Raw genomic sequence first — 19,758 nt, 5'->3', positions numbered from 1 at the left:
GGGAGGAAGAATGAAGGTGAATCAGAGAGAGTGTCACGGAAGAGGCATGTTTAGACAATAGACGTGTGCGTGTGTTTGTGTGTGTTTGTGTGCGTGCGCTCTGACCCGTGTACTACTCTCCCTGGCTGTTACGTGTTTCGCTCTGAGCGACAGCCAGGGCCTCTTACTTTCCACTCTGCTGGACTCTGTCCTTCCTCCGTGACTCACCACCTCAACGCCCACTCTGATTGTCTATCCATCCTTACTGCAGGGAGATGGAGGACAGAACTCAACCTCGCCAAACGCCCAGGGTGATGTCTGCGGTCAAATTGGTGGTGGTCTCTCTTGAAGCAGTGATCAGAAGCTTTATTCACAAAATACACTACTTTATTCTTAGAATGGAATTGGATATGAATAGAGATTGATTGTGTGGTTTTCAATAAGTGAAGTGATTGTAACTAATGGTAGTTTGAGAATTGGGCATTCATTTGGTGTTTGGTGTTTGGTGGTGGTCTCCTTATTTTGCATCATGTTACTCCTGGGTTCTGTATCCTATTTAAAACGTTATAGGTTGTGCAAAATGCAAATTATATATTTTTATTTTTTATGTCAATCAGAATGTTCTCATACGAGGAACCAAGTCATATTCATATCCAGCTCAGGCCCCAGTGTCCCTCTGGTGCAGATGATGCTGTCACATGACAGCTCCAAAGCAAACAAGGCGTGAAGGTGCCTGCCTGCCGAGAGCTGGGCTCATTTAAACACATCCAAGCAACATGGCCAAACAGCTCCCTGTAGCCAGCAGCCAGTTATATTCAGCACCCCTTGTCTCCGGACAGTTCCTTTTGGGTTCGGCACAGCAGTGCTGGCGGTTTCAGCACCTATATCATCTGACAGCACTGCCTGCTCAGACACAGCAGTGCTGGGAGTTTCAGCACCCCTCCTCTCCTGGACAGGGTCAATCAATTCAGCTGCACATCAAAGAGGTGAGAAAGAGGGCTGAGAGAGTTCAGCACCACCTTCTTCACACAGCGACAGCCAGTCAGTGGACTGCTAGGTGACAGTGGATTGTCAGGACACAGGTGCTGAAGAGGTGCACACTTACCCCCATGCCAGTGGGCTGAACTGAGTGTGTGTGTGCGTGTGTGAACGACCTGACGCTGCTTCACTAAAATGGGTCATGTATAGCAAGCCAGAACGCATTCCACCTTTGATAAGATAAGAAAATGTATTTTGCAAATCTATTCTTAGAGTGGCAGTATCAGCCCAGTGCTGGAGCTTTTGCCGTTACCCCACAGATTAGGTTTTGACCGTCTGACGAACTGGGAGCCACGTCAGTTAATGTTTTAATCCTGAGAATTAGGAGAATCCCTTGTTCCTGAACGTTGTATTCGTGTCTGGGATATGTTTGCACAAGAGGCCATCCAAACACTAGGTAATGGCTTCAGCTGCTGGTATGTTTGGCTACAATGAGATTATGGGTTTGATACGGAGCTTCTCTGGGCAGTGGATGTTCTATCAGGAAGAAGTAAGCCACATGCTTTCCACATGTTAGTGTGTCATCCCAGAGCCCAACCCAGGATAATAGGAGATCCTCACACACACGCACGCACGCACGCACACACACACACACACACACACACACACACACACACACACACACACACACACACACACACACACACACACACACACACACACACAGGATGTGACTATTAAAGGTGAGCATCGCTTTGTCGATTCACCTTATTGATTTGAATGCATATTTTTACAATGTACCTTCCTACGACACATGCAAGCCACAGTGGCCGTATCATTTAACTTCCGTTAAAAGCATTTGACAGCTGTGCATTTGGATCCGTGTGGACGTCATGGCTGTGTGAAAAAACGGCAACACTACATGAAAACAGATGATTTCTATTTGCCCTAATAGATGAAAGATGCTTTGATCCGTCGCCGTAAGCTTTGGTGATATGGTCGGTGGGACCGCGCATGGAACCATTGTAGATGGCAGCCGCACGGAATTCCTCTGGCCGTGGAATATCATCCCAATATCCCAGAGGGGTAAACGTCTCGCCCCCGGCCTGGTTATCACACACTACCAGCACCACACCCCTCTCTCTGGGCTTAACCCCTTCTACACATGTCCCCTAATTGAGACAACATGGGGTAGCCAACCAGGGTCATTTGTATGTTGGAATTAGCATAATTGAATAGGCATTAGTTAAGTGTGTTCCAGTGGTGTGTTAATAACATGGTCAGGGCAACTGAGGCAGGCAAGCACGTGTCACTGTGTTGGTCTCCAGCAAGGACATCCATCTGCTCTCCTTCCCTCTCCTTCCCTCTCCTTCCCTCTCCTTCCCTCTATTCCTCCTGCTGTCCCTGTGCAGTGGAGGTGAATGGGGTCATTTTTCACTCTCCCGAGGACGCCCTTGTTTGTGATAGCTAGCTGGGTGAAGCCAGAGAACTGGGCCTGTGTGTTAACGTCCAGGCTCGCAGCGCTGCCGTGTGGACTTGGCGCCCCGTGTGGGGACCGACTGGCCCCAGGGATTCAGACAGACAGTCGCCGGACTCCAGCCAGTGGTTCATTTCCCCTGCGTGTCACACAGATGTGCACGCTGAGAAGTGACATCCTGGCCCTATTGCCTTAAAAGCTTCTGTCTTTGTAGTGTCTTTCTACCCAGAGTCCACTGGTAAACCCCCACACAGGTGCAGCTATAGCCAGTGTATGTACTATATGTCAGCCAGCTGCACAAAAGCAGAAGAAAGTCAGAGGGGGCAGGGAGGTGAACTGGAGTGAAAGCGAGGGTATGATGGGAGAGGGAGGGAGGGAAGGAAGGGAAGGAAGGGGAGAGAGCGAGAGAGAGAGAGAAAGAGAGAGGATGATGGTAGGATAGAAGGGGGGGTTCCATCCCAGCTGTCGTCCTTGTTACTGGGTTTGTGTGAATCAGTGGTCTGACTGCTGCTGCTCGAGCTGTTTCCTCCCCCTCTGTGTCTGAGTGATCAGGTTCCACCCTAGGCTAAAAAACCCTGTTTGATTCTGCACAGTGGGACAGCTCTCCGGCCTTAAGACATAACTCAGACTAGCAATAGTAGTAGTAGTAGTAGTAGTAGCAATAGTAGTAATAGTAATAGTAGTAGTAGTAGTAGTAGTAGTCATTTCCATTCCATTCACCCAGTTCAATGTAACATTGATGGGTTTAGGCTACTACATGATACTCGAATTTCCACTCTACCATGAGGCTGCTGCAGCCTAACCTATGAATGAAAGTTTACAATGTAGGTGCACACAGGTCGAGAAAAATATTGGAGATGGACACACATTCATTACCGAATTGCTCACTCTTGCCTGCATCTAGCTGATCTTGGGTGTAGTCACTAGTCCGACAGTTGCAATCGACAGTTTCTATTGGATAAATTCATGTATTTTTATCCCTGGTTTGTTTGCTTCCGTTTAAGAAACATTTTTCAACAGAATAGGCGGAATGAATATACCCCTGATCATAGCAGCCACGTTGTATTCCTTCTAGCCTCTATGCACTCTCCTCCTCTCACCTTTTCCCTTCGTTTGTGGACTTCAATGAACAACACATCAGCTGTATGTGACCAGGCGAAAAAACCTTTCCAAGCCAGACCATGTCATAACCGCTACACACAGTCTACATCGTTGTCACCATATTAGCTAAAGTAATGTCCTTGTCAACATAGCTAATATAACCCATTTGTTAGTAAACCCGCTACAATCACCTTATCGCTAAAGTATATTTGGGATACTACTGCTAAATATACTCTCCTTTGAACAGCCCCATTTGAGTGTTTAAGACCATTCGTCCCAACAGAGGCCCTTCTGTTTGACACTGTCACTTGAATTGATTAGCTTCCTCCAGAAACCAAGGTCAATTTTCTTAGCTCTTCTCTGCTCCCTCCTCCTATGAGATGGGGGTATTAAGGACACCTTGACTGAGGCCCCTTCTTGCCACTAGATAATAATGGAGGTTTGACATGTCCCTCAGTGCTGCTTTACATTCACAAGGGTGATAGACAACCAACCCAGGCCTGTGTCCTCTCCCAGACAGAAATCCCACTCAGGCCTGTGTCCTCTCCCAGACAGAAATCCCACTCAGGCCTGTGTCCTCTCCCAGACAGAAATCCCACTCAGGCCTGTGTCCTCTCCCAGACAGAAATCCCACTCAGGCCTGTGTCCTCTCCCAGACAGAAATCCCACTCAGGCCTGTGTTCTCTCCCAGACAGAAATCCCACTCAGGCCTGTGTCCTCTCCCAGTATAAATGCAGCTTAATTAAAATCACAGCTGTGCCGTTCTGTGTTAAAAGGTTCTGAGGGATTGAGATCTTAACATGGATGTATGGTATTGGTTTTTAGAGGGAGAAACAGAGGTGTTATCTGGAAATGTTACACATTTTTTCCACCAGGAGCAGGGTAGATTGTGTTAAATGGAGAGTAATTACTTCTCTAAGCCGTCCATTTGAGTGGCCTTATCAGCCCATCAACAAGGTCCGGTCCTGGAGATACAGATCCCCATTAGAGGTGTGCCTTGCATTTCTAATGCAGCAGCACACACTCTCTCACACACACACACACACTACACAGATGCACACACACGGTCTTTCTGTCTAATCTTTTGACGTTTTGGCTGAGGAATGAAATGAGGAAAATATCCTCATTTGCAAGGCTGTCAAGGAAAAAACTCAGCATCAAAGGTAAATCCGGCATCAGGGGGAACTTTCAGTGCCCCATTGTAATACTTTTATTAAACGAGCAGAACTGGATTGACCATGGAGAATTACATTGACTTCTCTCTCCCACCTCCTCCCTGCCTGGGAGGCTGCTTGGAGCTGGGGAGAGGAGGGTCGAGAGGGGGGTGGCGGAGGGGTGCGGAGGGGTGCACGTGCGATCTTCATGATTAACGCCAGGAGATACATTTAATGCATTATTCATTTTCCGTCACCTCCGCCGAACGGAGGCTGGCAAATCTTCAGGGCACATTGTTCCTGAAAACGTAAGTCGAATTAACGCATCGATAACATCAAACTCTCAGGCGAAGACTCTCTCTCCTATTCCTTCGAATGTGGTGAAGGAGCTCCTCTCTGGTTGTGGAAAGCCACCAACGCCCCCGAGACTGTTTGTGAACAGAGAGTAAAGATAAAGTCATAGCTGCCAGGAAGTCTTGTTACAAACCTGAGGGAGCTCATCTTACTATGGCTTAGCAGCCCTAATAGGTTCAATATCTGGATTATTCCCATTGAAACCCTACCTATTCAAGGTGGTGTGGGACAACTGAGTGAACCTCTTTTCTATTCCGTTTCTTTATGGTTAACTCTAAGTATACTCTAAGTGGTTAATTCTAAGTATACTGTTTGAGTAATACAGAGATTAGTGTATGCACGCACACACACACACACACACACACACACACACACACACACACACACACACACACACACACACACACACACACACACACACACACACACACACACACACACACACACACACACACACACACACACATCACCCTGGTCAGTTGAAATTCAATCCCAGACCCCTTTGGAAAACAGCCAGTATTGTTTTAACTCCACAGCTGATAATAGCCTCTTTCTCTGTCTCTCTGCCGTAGCTGTCAGTATAAATAACTCCTCTACCTCCTGATATGATAAACCCTTAGGAGAAATGAATTACCCAGGATGCAAAGGGAGTGGCAAACACACACTAAAAATAAGATACTGGATTATGATGGTCCGGTTCTTCTTCTTGAATGATCTGTATGCAAACTACGTCTGCCACCCACACTTAATATTTAATTATGTTGATTTATATTATTTATATTTATATATTTTTCCAGATCCTTTATATCAGTTGCTAATGGTCTGACCCACGCATTCAGAGTCATGGATAGATGCCTGTGTCCTTGAATGGCTAATGGATGTTACATAACCTCAAGGTCACAGGTCATAGACGGGCGTCCATCTTCACCTGTTTAATTAAATATCACTCAGGAGTTTGTTGTTGTTATTGTAATGGCCGATCCCACACCAGATTCACAATGACTAAAAGTAATGTACAGTGTGTTCATTCACAGAAGGCAGGCTTTATTATAAGACATGTCACTATATGAGAGGTTTGCTATGGATCTTTTGAAACCGCGAAGCAGACGCAGTAAATTGACATGCTGTCTCTAGACTAGAATCAATGACACAATATGAATCGGTCACAGGAGGCTGCTGAGGGGAGGACGGCTCATAATAATGGCTGAAACGGAGCACACGGAATGGCATCAAACACTCAGATACCATGTGTTTGATGTGGTTGGTACCATTCCACCTACTCCACTCCAGCCATTACCACGAGCCTGTCCTCCCCAATTAAGGTGCCACCAACCTCCTGTGGATTAGATATATGGAGTTACATGAATAATTTACAAAAACTCCTTCCTACCATTTTGCGACCCATCATTGCAACACGGGTTGATATATTAAACCAATACACCCGAGCCATTCAGAATAACTATGAGGTCACCCTGGTACATCACTCTGTAATTGGAAACAAAATTAGATGTCATTCACATTGTTCTTAAACCTTTTCTCGGTATGAGAGGTTGTCTGGTGTTGCACACACACACAGGCACACACACGCTCACACACGCGCATACACGCACACACACACACACACACACACACACACACACACACACACACACACACACACACACACACACACACACACACACACACACACGCGCGCATACACACACACACAAACACACACAGGCTTAGCTCCTTGTCTGTGAGATGAATGGCACCCTAGGGACCTGCTTGGACCCCCCTTGACTGGCCCAGGTCCACCCAGCTCAGTGAGACTCTCTGGGCCCCACTCCCTCCACCCTCCATTCCCCCAGCCGTCAATCCAGCTATCCATGTGAAGCCTTAGTGGCACTAAAGAGGACAGCACCCCTACCTTCTCCCCCCACTCTTTCCAGCACAACATCCAACCTCTCCACCCAAACCTACATGCTAACTCTGCCCCCTGCTGTGTGTGTGTGTGTGTGTGTGTGTGTGTGTGTGTGTGTGTGTGTGTGTGTGTGTGTGTGTGTGTGTGTGTGTGTGTGTGTGTGTGTGTGTGTGTGTGTGTGTGTGTGTGTGTGTGTGTGTGTGTGTGTGTGTGTGTGCCACAAAAAAAGTGCAGCGTGAAGAAGCCTCCTCAGTATGTTTTTATACAAACATCAGTAGATCGTGTAACACAAACGCTACAGTGATAGCAGTCGCACGTTACATGCAATTAGCTGCAGTATTGTGCTGTTATTGTGGATGAGGGAGAGGATAAGAGTCTATGTAGATTTATGGATGGCATTTCTATTAAGTACATGACTCACCCTGCCAGTGTTACAGGGTTATTTAGCTGTAGCTCCTGAGCTTTTAAGATGTAAATCATGAATGTCCGCAATGACTCATTGGCTTTAACAACACTGTATTGATACGGACGTTATGTACGAAGTGCACCACTGTTTCTGGTTACACGTTATTGTTGCCCTGATGTACCATTAACTGTACATGCACCCTATGTATAGATGTGATCCAGCTGTTGTATGAATTATGGCACCACTATGTTTATTTTGTTGTCTGCTTTCAGTGGGCGTATTGTGTGTGTGTGTGTGTGTGTGTGTGTGTGTGTGTGTGTGTGTGTGTGTGTGTGTGTGTGTGTGTGTGTGTGTGTGTGTGTGTGTGTGTGTGTGTGTGTGTGTGTGTGTGTGTGTGTGTAGTACGTTGTAGGACCTCAGTCTTGTACCAAGCAGACAGGGGGGGGGGGGGGGTTTGTTACATTCCACCGCCACACAACATAGTACTTAAAGGAGTGTCAGACCGCCCTCTACAAACCACCACTGAATGATCGAACCAGACGTCTCCCCAGCCCAGCCACAACGGTGCATGGGATGCTTTTGGTATGAGCTGTTGAAGTTGATGATGGTTGTACACAATTAGAATATATTATGCCATTAAATCCATTTGCGGGTGTTACCATGTTTCCCTTGGAATGTGTGTGACTCGGAGAGCAGTGTGTACGTTCTGTAGTGGACGTTTTCATTTGCCTTCAGTAGAGTTCTGTTAAATGCACAGCTAAAACTGAGGAGCGCCACATTGTCTGTTTTAAATTCATGAAAGCTTTCTAGGGTTGTTGAGAGGATAGGGACGTAGAATGGAACAGCTTGTTCAGTCAGACACATGCCGCTACTTATAATTAGAGATTTTTAACAGCACTTAATGAAGTCCCCAGACACTTTTAAATTAAAAGTAACATTGTTTTGTTTGCTGAAAGGGAGAGAGAGAACAAAAGAATGAGGGGGGAGAGGTGGAAAGGACATAGAAACAAAGAGGCTGGAAGGAAACAAAGTGACCACCCTCCAGGAGGGGCGGTAATAGGATAAGCTGTACAGCAGCGTGTGTTCAGTCTGCTCACAGATGGCCGTCCTCCTCTCCACCGTCTCTGCCTAGTAGAAAGCGCTCCAACCGCTCCCAGCATTTATCTCCTCCTCACAGCCATGCCACAGGGAGCCGGCGCTGCCTCCCCCCTCTCTGTCCTCCCTCCATCCTCTGGGAGAAGTGGAGTCGTGTCCCCTGCTAGCCCCACTCAGCTACTCCTCCGCCTGGGAAGATAGGTTCTGGACCCCAAGGTGACAAGGACAGGTTCTGGATCCCAAGGTGACAAGGACAGGTTCTGGATCCCAAGGTGACAAGGACAGGTTCTGGATCCCAAGGTGACAAGGACAGGTTCTGGATCCCAAGGTGACAAGGTCAGGTACTGGATCCCAAGGTGACAAGGACAGGTTCTGGATCCCAAGGTGACAAGGACAGGTTCTGGATCCCAAGGTGACAAGGACAGGTTCTGGATCCCAAGGTGACAAGGACAGGTTCTGGATCCCAAGGTGACAAGGACAGGTTCTGGATCCCAAGGTGACAAGGACAGGTTCTGGATCCCAAGGTGACAAGGACAAGTTCTGGATCCCAAGGTGACAAGGACAGGTTCTGGATCCCAAGGTGACAAGGACAGGTTCTGGATCCCAAGGTGACAAGGACAGGTTCTGGATCCCAAGGTGACAAGGACAGGTTCTGGATCCCAAGGTGACAAGGACAAGTTCTGGATCCCAAGGTGACAAGGACAGGTTCTGGATCCCAAGGTGACAAGGACAAGTTCTGGATCCCAAGGTGACAAGGACAGGTTCTGGATCCCAAGGTGACAAGGACAGGTTCTGGATCCCAAGGTGACAAGGACAGGTTCTGGATCCCAAGGAGACAAGGACAGGTTCTGGGTCCCAAGGTGACAAGGACAGGTTCTGGATCCCAAGGAGACAAGGACAGGTTCTGGATCCCAAGGTGACAAGGTCAGTTACTGGATCCCAAGGTGACAAGGACATGTTCTGGATCCCAAGGTGACAAGGACATGTTCTGGATCCCAAGGTGACAAGGACAGGTTCTGGATCCCAAGGTGACAAGGACAGGTTCTGGATCCCAAGGAGACAAGGACAAGTTCTGGATCCCAAGGAGACAAGGACAGGTTCTTGATCCCAAGGTGACAAGGACAGGTTCTTGATCCCAGGGTGACAAGGACAGGTTCTGGATCCCAAGGTGACAAGGACAGGTTCTGGATCCCAAGGTGACAAGGACAGGTTCTGGATCCCAAGGTGACAAGGACAGGTTCTGGATCTCAAGGTGACAAGGACAAGTTCTGGATCCCAAGGTGACAAGGACAGGTTCTTGATCCCAAGGTGTCAAGGACAGGTTCTGGATCCCAAGGTGACAAGGACAGGTTCTGGATCCCAAGGAGACAAGGACAGGTTCTGGATCCCAATGTGACAAGGACAGGTTCTGGATCCCAAGGTGACAAGGACAGGTTCTGGATCCCAAGGTGACAAGGACAGGTTCTGGATCCCAAGGTGACAAGGACAGGTTATTGATCCCAAGGTGACAAGGACAGGTTCTGGATGCCAAGGTGACAAGGACAGGTTCTATTGTACTTACTGTATGACAGTTGTTTAGGTGAATATCCTGTCGCGTCAAGATATTTTAATTGAAAAGACCATGGCTGGAGGACTAAGACAGGTGTTAAGCAGGTGTCATGTCTCTGACAGTGTGTGGTTCCTGTTATGTCTTTTCAGAAGGTGTCAATTGGTCCTGGCAAGGTGGCAGCAGTACCCACACAGGAGACTCAGCCAAGGGCATTTGACTATAGGGATAGTAATACACACCAGGCTATATCTTCCTATGACTGTTTTTAACTTTGAATAATACACCCATTACTATATGTGTTTTTAGTCCATGAGGAAATATCAGCTTCCTAGAACCAGAAGCAGACCAGTCCTTGTTGTACCAATGAAAGTGAAAGAGGAAATTGGTCACACATCTATTTTTGAGTGCTGACTTTTCTCTCAGATTTCTCCACATTTCAGACATGTGTAATGGGACATTGAGAGAGAGAAAGAAAGGTATTCACACCATGCAAGATCCTGGGTTGCCATGACGCCCGTCGTCCGTGTAGGATAATCGGATTCCCACTATAGCTGCGAAAACACAGTCATTCCAGTCTTTCTCGTCGATCCGCTGAACTATACTATTCATTCACCCCAAGGCATTTGACCCCGTGACCCGCTATTTATATCTGCCCTATCGAGGGAGAGTATCAGTGGGAGGCAGAATGACTACTATGCTACTATGGCAATAGAATGGATGATGAGCTCTGCACACACCAGCTCTCTGTTGTCTTTGACACTATGGTATTATTAGAAGAAGAATGGAATCGAGTGGTAGGATGGGTTAAGGATAGAGACAGAAATATGCCCCGTTGTTTTCTGAATCCGGATCCTCTCATATTGAATTAGATGCTGTCTCGGTTGAAGAAACCCAGATGGGATTTGATCTGATAACGCGCTGCTGGAGTCTTCAGACGCGGTTAATGTGGAAGAACAGAGCGAGCGGACACAACGTTATGTCCGTCTTCCTTATCATTCGTAATGGCTGTTGTATAGTGTCTGTGAAATATCAAGACCCTGAGTGAACAACACAACCACATGTAATACTGTTTCACCAAGACAGAGACCAGAAGATTTTCATTTGTTCCATTCCACCCCAGCTCCCACTCATAAGATGTGACATTACTGCTTTTTCGGACCCTTTTTTAGACAGCAAAATGACCCTGATTTGGTTGAGATTGGAAAAGGCGGGAAGAAATTTTGGTCGAAGTGTAGCCAGGCTTCGTCTATTACATCTATCTTCTGCGCCCCAGTATGACAACTATAGATCTTCTCCCCCTGGCCCAAGATAAATGACCTTATTACTGCACAGAGCCATTCAAAATAGGATCATGACAAGCATGGCAAATGCCTTTCCTCTGGAATATACAGACCTGCCAGACGAGGCCTGGGGTGTATCTCAGCTCCCCAAGATGACCTTGTCCAACACAAATGAGAGAAAGTGCTGGATACAGGGACTATCTGGTCACGTTTAAAGTATCATCTAAACTCCATAGTGTTCTGTGTGTCTATGAATGTCAAACGTCGTCGAGACAGTTCGCTTAAATGAACACTGTAAACCCAGGTCAGTTGGCTGTTGATGACACACTTGTTCAGCTTAAAGGGAAACTTCGGGATTATGCCAATGAGGACCTTTATCTACTTCCACAGAGTCAGATGAAGTGCTGGATGACATTTGTATGTCTCTGGTTCCATTATGGAGGAAGTTACGAGGTAGTTTCACGTGCCAATGCTAACTACTGTAGCATTAGCGCAATGGCTGGAAGCATTTGGGGAGGGGTTCGTGGGCGTAGTCCATTTACAGGCAGGTTCATTAAATGGGAGTCAGATGGGGATAGGTATTTTAATTGTAATTGTTGGGTTGAAGGGGTTGAACGTTATTCAAGACCACCATGTTTTGTTCTTTAATCAAATGAACTGGAGCCAGCTTTGCATTAATGCAACATAACGATAATAATAATTATAACAATGATCAAAGATCGTCGTTAACACCCATAGAATAACTTCAGGCTGATGATCAGTTCAAGCTTGACCATAGTAATATTCTGAATCCGGTTAAATCCAGTTTCAAACCACTTTCTCTAATGTACAGCAGCACATTCTCTTCTTGTTAACACCAGTTTATTTGGTTCCTCCCTGTGACAACCCTGGCCAGGTTTAGCCGTTCATCTTTCTGACTCTTACTTTCATCTTTGCCCTTCAGATGAGACCCACTCCTCACTTGGTGTTTATGCAACGTGTCAGCACCTGACATCCAGCGAGCAGCGCTGACTTCAGTATCCCTGGGGTCAGTCTGGGATCTGTCTCCGCTGCACACTGGAAGGTCAGGCAAGGGTCGAACTGAAGCGTATCCCTGTGTGATGAGTTATGGGGCCAATCAGGAGGGATATTTACAGAGGACTCAGCAGACATCTGGAGGGAGATGAATGCAGACAACCAGGATGGGCGGGGTCCGGTGGGCAGTCAAGGCAGGAGACAGGGGGATTTGATTAGGAGCAATGTGAATGACCTCAATCTGTCAATTTACAGGATGTTGATTTGAGTGATACCTCCTGTGCTTGTGCTACTGTGTATCATGACGTGATATACTGTGTATAAATGCACCATTTGATCCACATTGAAGAAGGTAGTAAAACATGAATACTGCAATAAATTAGTGTCAGTATGATCCAAGTGAGACACACTGTCCTCACTTGCTCCAAAAGCAATTCAGGTATATTCTGGACTCAATAGCATCCCAACTCCACAGTAATATCTGGATTTTACCATCCAGCTGAAAATAGTCCTCTGTCTTTCCCTTTTTGTCTCTGAATCCATTGACAAAAGCATTTCCCCAGTTCAGCAGTCTTTAAATGATGTTGAAATACATCTAATATCAATGAGGCTGGGAAGAGGTGATTATCCCTCCCTCCCTCCCTCCCTCCCTCCCTCCCTCCCTCCCTCCCTCCCTCCCTCCCTCCCCCTCCCTCCCTCCCTCCCTCCCTCCCTCCCTCCCTCCCTCCCTCTCCCTCCCTCCCTCCCTCCCTCCCTCCCTCCCCCCTCCCTCCCTCCCTCCCTCCCTCCCTCCCTCCCTCCCTCCCTCCATCTCCCTCCCTCCCTCCCTCCCTCCCTCCCTCCCTCCCTCTCTCCCTCTCTCCCTCTCCCTCCCTCCCTCCCTCCCTCCCTCCCTCCCTCCCTCCATCTCTCTCTCTCTCTCTCCCTCTCCCTCCCTCCCTCCCTCCCTCCCTCCCTCCCTCCCTCCCTAGTTTGTTAAATGGCCTGGCCTCCTGGCAATAAACACCTATTTGGATGCATATTTGCAAGCCACTCCTGATAACACTCCTGAAGCCGTCGGAATGGAATTTTCCACAGCGGGCATAGTTTAACTGAACAGAAAGTAGCATTCTGGTTAGTAATCGGTATTCTGCAAGCTTTTTGGACACTTTTACCTTTGTGACAGGAGCCATTACATGTCTGGGTATTGTGTGACTGATCGCTTTCCCCCGTCCAGTTTCAACCCAGCAGCAGTTTGGGGTTGTAGTGATCTCAGAGAGGGAGTAGTAGTTAGCTGTGACAGGAAGGCCATTTGAAAGCATGGCTGATTTTCCTCCATACTCCCACTTGGGCTGACTAACAGCTTGTTCAGTCAAGGGTTGTGAGCCGCAGATGGTTTGAGACAATAAACACAATCAAATATGGGGGTGGAGTTTTTAGAGGCACTATGCCTGAAGCCCTGTCTTCATAGCAATGCACTAACTTCTCAGCGTAACTTCTCGTACAACTCGTATCTTAATTATTCCTTCTTTTCCTATCTGTTCCTTCTTCATTATTTTACCCATCGCTTAGAGAGTGCATTATCTTTGAAACGTTGATTATTTGTGCCCTCAAGCACTTTAACAGCTCTAGATGACAAATAGCATTATTATTGAACATAAATTACAATTATGTATGCATTTCACCTTTAGCTTTGCGCCTTGTTTAATATTATTGTGTCTTCTCATGAAATATGGACTTTGACACGAGCGTTTAATTGCAGTTGCATTTTTATGTAGAGGAATAGTGTCAAGAACACACTGAGGTGATGTTGACAGCCTCAGTGTGTTTTATTAAAGATCCATAGTACATTTCCACTGAGGACATTTGCATCATAATTCCCCTGATCAATTCACTCTGACAAAAGGGTAAACTACAGTAACTTACTGTAATTTCTAACCCTCAATCCTGATCACAAACAATCCAACAAATGACATCTGGGCCCTGCCCCTGAACATGTAATGGGTTCAATCAATCAGCTATTGAGGAGCTACAGAGGAGCAATGCTTAGCAACAGCTCAGTCTAACAGTGGGGTGCAGCCTCTCTCCTCCCTGAGTGAATCACCTCTAAACCATTTCACAGTAATCATGATTGATTTTGTTTACACCTTCACCAATCAACATAGAGAATGGCACCTGTAATTGCAGAGGACAGTATTCCAGAGTTGGCAGAAAGAAAGAAACTCTAGTGCCTTTTCTCCAAGATGTCAGCGACATTTTACATAAGAAGAAACCATATTCTATCTAATAGCACGTATCTGATTGGACTAATAGACTTCTTTAACCACCATATTTGCAGTGTTGGTTCTAATATTACAGTACATGCACACACACGCACACACACACACACACACACACACACACACACACACACACACACACACACACACACACACACACACACACACACACACACACACACACACACACACACACACACACAGACAGACAGACAGACAGACAGACAGACGTCAGCTCAGACAGAGAGACAGACAGCAAACTGAATCACACTGAACCTTATCACAACGATCACAACGAAACCTTATCGTTCCTGTATCGGAGCCCAAGTATCTAGATCAGTATCGAATCATCTCCTGGAGCCCAGTGACAATGGTCAAGCTTCGCTTAAGGTCAATTGGAAATCTTATGTTCCTAGAGGATGTCGAAAGAGGGAGTGTTTCCCCTTTATCATCTCTGTTGTCTCCATGGTGCTCCTTTTTTCTTGCCCTCGTCACTCATCTCCTATAGGAAAAGAGAGGGAAAACAAGATCAATCGGCTCATGTTTCATTTTGTGCATTGAGACAAAGGTTTTGTAAAGTCACCTGATTAGCTATTGTGAAGGTATCTCCGTCTCAGCACAAACACTGAACACAGTGAAAGGAAAACGAGGTAGTTAGTTTCCAGAGTAATCGTCATATTGAAGCAGTCGAACATCTCTGTACGAACATCTCTGTATGAGTACTGCATAGGGAACAGGTACAGTGGTATATATCAGCCCTGGTTCAATGAGACGAGATGGTTGTGACTCAGTAGGAAATGATCTGGCTCTGTAATCACTGAGCTGGTCACCGCTGATTGTCCTCGTAGCAGCAGTACCACATTTCCAATTAGACTTAATCACATTCTTCCCATGCCACCTCTTTCCCAGACTCAATAAAACAAATGGGGATGTTACAATTTATATTGCAATTGGAAGTCTTTGCGACTTTTTGACTGTTATTATTACAAAGACATAATGCAGAGGTGTCCACGGACACAGGTGTTAAAGGTTGAATAGAATATTATGATAGAATATTGAAACACATTTTAATTGACTGTGTGTACAGTGCCTTCAGAAAGTATTCTGAAATGCATATGCAAAAAATCATCATCAATCTACATACAATACCCCATCCTGACTAGTCTCCCAGTCCCTGCCGCTGAAAAACATCCCCACAGCATGATGCTGTCACCACCATGCTTCACGGTAGGGATGGTGCCAGTTCAATCTTTGTTTTCAGACCAGAGAATCTTGTTTCTCTCGTGGTCTGAGATTCTTTAGGTGCCTTTTGGCAAACTCCAAGTGGGCTTTCATGTGCCTTTTACTGAGGAGTGGCTTCCATCTGGCCACTCTATCATAAAGGCCTGATTGGTGGAGTGCTGCAGAGATGGTTGTCCTTTTGGAAGGTTCTCCCATCTCCACAGAGGAACTCTGGAGCTCTGTCAGAGTGACCATCGGGTTCTCTTGGTCACCTCTCTGACCAAGTCCCTTCTCCCCGAATTGCTAAGTTTGGCCGGGCAGCCAGCTCTAGGAAGTGTCCTGGTGATTCCAAAAGTCTTGAATTTAAGAATGATGGAGGCCACTTTGTTCTTGGGGACCTGCAATGCTGCAGACACAATTCTGTCTCGGAGCTCTCCGGACAATTATTTTGACCTCATGGCTTGGTTTTTGCTGTGACATATACTGTCAACTGTGGGACCTTATATAGACAGGTGTGTGCCTTTCCAAACCATGTCCAATCAATTGAATTTACCCCAGGTGGGCTCCAATTGGCAGGGTAGCCTAGTGGTTAGAGCGTTGGACTAGTGACCGGAAGGTTGCAAGTTCAAATCCCCGAGCTGACAAGGTACAAATCTGTCGTTCTGCCCCTGAACAGGCAGTTAACCCACTGTTCCTAGGCCCTCATTGAAAATTTGTTCTTAACTGACTTGCCTAGTTAAATAAAGGTAAATAAAATCAAGTTGTAGGAACATCTCAAGCATGATCGATGGAAACAGTCTTGTATTTATTTGTAAAAAATTCTAAAACCTATTTTTGCTTTGTCATTATGTGGTATATTGTGTGTAGATTTTTTTTATTGAATCCATTTTAGAATAAAGCCGTAACGTAACAAAATGTGGGGGGAAAAGGGGTCTGACTACTTTCCGAAGGCAATGTATGTACTGAATATTTACTGTCATAGAATAATGAGTTGGTTTTTGTCAGGGACACTCTGGGGTCACATATAGCTGTGTTTACGAACAGTACAAGGAGTACAGTGCCTTCCCCAAAATGAACTGAGTAGCAGAAAGACTACTGTGTGTGATGAGTGATAGCACCACTGTACAGCTTTCTGTGCATGGTCTGTCTCAGTGAAGACAGAGGACTATTTGCATTTGCACATAACCCTCCCTGGAACCATGCATACAGTCTCCGAGGGAAACCATGAGCCATGAAACCATGAGCACTCTGCCCCAGGGCTCTCTGTTTCTGTCACTCATTCTCTCTGTCTCTCGCTCTCGTTTTCTCTGTTTCTGTCACTCCTTCTCTCTGTCTCTCGCTCTCGTTTTCTCTGTTTCTGTCACTCCTCTCTGTCTCTCGCTCTCGTTTTCTCTGTTTCTGTCACTCCTTCTCTGTCTCTCGCTCTCGTTTTCTCTGTTTCTGTCACTCCCTCTCTCTGTCTCTCGCTCTCGTTTTCTCTGTTTCTGTCACTCTTTCTCTGTCTCTCGCTCTCGTTTTCTCTGTTTCTGTCACTCCTTCTCTCTGTCTCTCGCTCTCGTTTTCTCTGTTTCTGTCACTCCTTCTCTCTCTCTCGCTCTCGTTTTCTCTGTTTCTGTCACTCCTTCTCTGTCTCTCGCTCTCGTTTTCTCTGTTTCTGTCACTCCTTCTCTCTGTCTCTCGCTCTCGTTTTCTATGTTTCTGTCACTCCTTCTCCCTGTCTCTCGCTCTCGTTTTCTCTGTTTCTGTCACTCCTTCTCTCTGTCTCTCGCTCTCGTTTTCTCTGTTTCTGTCACTCCTCTCTGTCTCTTGTTCTCGTTTTCTCTGTTTCTGTCACTCCTTCTCTGTCTCTCGCTCTCGTTTTCTCTGTTTCTGTCACTCCTTCTCTCTGTCTCTCGCTCTCGTTTTCTATGTTTCTGTCACTCCTTCTCCCTGTCTCTCGCTCTCGTTTTCTCTGTTTCTGTCACTCCTTCTCTCTGTCTCTCGCTCTCGTTTTCTCTGTTTCTGTCACTCCTCTCTGTCTCTTGTTCTCGTTTTCTCTGTTTCTGTCACTCCTTCTCTCTGTCTCTCGCTCTCGTTTTCTCTGTTTCTGTCACTCCTTCTCTCTGTCTCTCGCTCTCGTTTTCTCTGTTTCTGTCACTCCTCTCTGTCTCTCGCTCTCGTTTTCTCTGTTTCTGTCACTCCTTCTCTCTGTCTCTCGCTCTCGTTTTCTCTGTTTCTGTCACTCCTTCTCTGTCTCTCGCTCTCGTTTTCTCTGTTTCTGTCACTCCTTCTCTGTCTCTCGCTCTCGTTTTCTCTGTTTCTGTCACTCCTTCTCTCTGTCTCTCGCTCTCGTTTTCTCTGTTTCTGTCACTCCTTCTCTCTGTCTCTCGCTCTCGTTTTCTCTGTTTCTGTCACTCCTTCTCTCTGTCTCTCGCTCTCGTTTTCTATGTTTCTGTCACTCCTTCTCCCTGTCTCTCGCTCTCGTTTTCTCTGTTTCTGTCACTCCTTCTCTCTGTCTCTCGCTCTCGTTTTCTCTGTTTCTGTCACTCCTTCTCTCTGTCTCTTGTTCTCGTTTTCTCTGTTTCTGTCACTCCTTCTCTCTGTCTCTCGCTCTCGTTTTCTCTGTTTCTGTCACTCCTTCTCTCTGTCTCTCGCTCTCATTTTCTCTGTTTCTGTCACTCCTTCTCCCTGTCTCTCGCTCTCGTTTTCTCTCTTTCTGTCACTCCTTCTCTCTCTCTCGCTCTCGTTTTCTCTGTTTCTGTCACTCCTTCTCCCTGTCTCTCGCTCTCGTTTTCTCTGTTTCTGTCACTCCTTCTCCCTGTCTCTCGCTCTCGTTTTCTCTGTTTCTGTCACTCCTCCCTGTCTCTCGCTCTCGTTTTCTCTGTTTCTGTCACTCCTTCTCTGTCTCTCGCTCTCGTTTTCTCTGTTTCTGTCACTCCTTCTCTCTGTCTCTCGCTCTCGTTTTCTCTGTTTCTGTCACTCCTTCTCTCTGTCTCTCGCTCTCGTTTTCTCTGTTTCTGTCACTCCTTCTCTCTGTCTCTCGCTCTCGTTTTCTCTGTTTCTGTCACTCCTCTCTGTCTCTCGCTCTCGTTTTCTTTCTTTCTGTCACTCCTTCTCTCTCTCTCGCTCTTGTTTTCTCTCTTTCTGTCACTCCTCTCTCTCTCGCTCTCGTTTTCTCTCTTTCTGTCACTCCTTCTCTCTCTCTCGCTCTCGTTTTCTCTCTTTCTGTCATTCCTTCTCTCTGTCTCTCGCTCTATCACTCTTTCTCTTTCTCTCGCTCTCTGTCTCTCGCTCTCTCTCTCTCTTTCTATCACTCTCTCTCTCTCTTTCTATCACTCTCTCTTTCTATCACTCTCTCTTTCTATCACTCTCTTTCTCTCTCTCTCTCTCTCTCTCTCTCTCTCTCTCTCTCTCTCTCTCTCTCTCTCTCTCTCTCTCTCTCTCTCTCTCTCTCTCTCTCTCTCTCTCTCTCTCTCTCTCTCTCTCTCTCTCTCTCTCTCTCTCTCTCTCTCTCTCTCTCTCTCTCTCTCTCACCAAACCTCAAACGGGGCCCAGTAATAGACCGATTTCAGCTCTGCCTGGAGCAAACCAATCCCTTTATTCATGTGTCCGGGCCTTTTCCCGCACAGTGAGATTGTCCCCTTCACACTGAGACGAGTGGGAAGACGCCTCCCTGGTGGGGCGCAATGAACGGCCATGAGCCATGGGGTGGCCGGGACAGGGAACATTCACCGCTACCACAATACAAATTGTTGTAGGCTGTATGCAGGGGCGGACTGGGACAAAGATGAATTCAGCCCTGGTATTTCAGTCACACCAGCCCACATCACCACTACACACAAGCAGTGATGCTACTGACACATAATGTAAGCAAAGATAGTACAACTTTTACTGTACCAGTGACCGGTGGAACATCGTCCTTATTTTTTAACCAGCTCTTTCCAGCTCATGTTTAAGACAAATGTAACATGTAAAAACAACACTGGAGATACAACTCAACAATATAACTG

General features: G+C 46.6%; 2 protein-coding genes across 5 annotated transcripts in view; both read left to right on the top strand.

The window, feature by feature from the left end:
- LOC135515292 (sodium/potassium/calcium exchanger 1-like) overlaps positions 1-542 on the top strand; it is a 2,021-nt gene extending 1,479 nt beyond the window's left edge. For both annotated transcript variants that reach the window (XM_064938984.1, XM_064938985.1), the window contains exon 2: positions 1-542. This exon is cut by the window's left edge. In XM_064938984.1, coding sequence (XP_064795056.1) covers positions 1-54 — 54 coding nt within the window. In that variant the 3' untranslated portion in view covers positions 55-542.
- Positions 1-19,758, top strand: part of LOC135515810 (synaptotagmin-1-like) — a 236,401-nt gene that overhangs the window by 132,136 nt on the left and 84,507 nt on the right. The window lies entirely within an intron of this gene.

The sequence above is a fragment of the Oncorhynchus masou genome, chromosome 27, assembly GCF_036934945.1.
Source record: "Oncorhynchus masou masou isolate Uvic2021 chromosome 27, UVic_Omas_1.1, whole genome shotgun sequence".
In the NCBI taxonomy this organism is placed as follows: Eukaryota; Metazoa; Chordata; class Actinopteri; order Salmoniformes; family Salmonidae; genus Oncorhynchus; species Oncorhynchus masou.
Note: the sequence above shows the minus strand (reverse complement) of the source record. Positions and strands in the feature narration are given on the sequence as shown.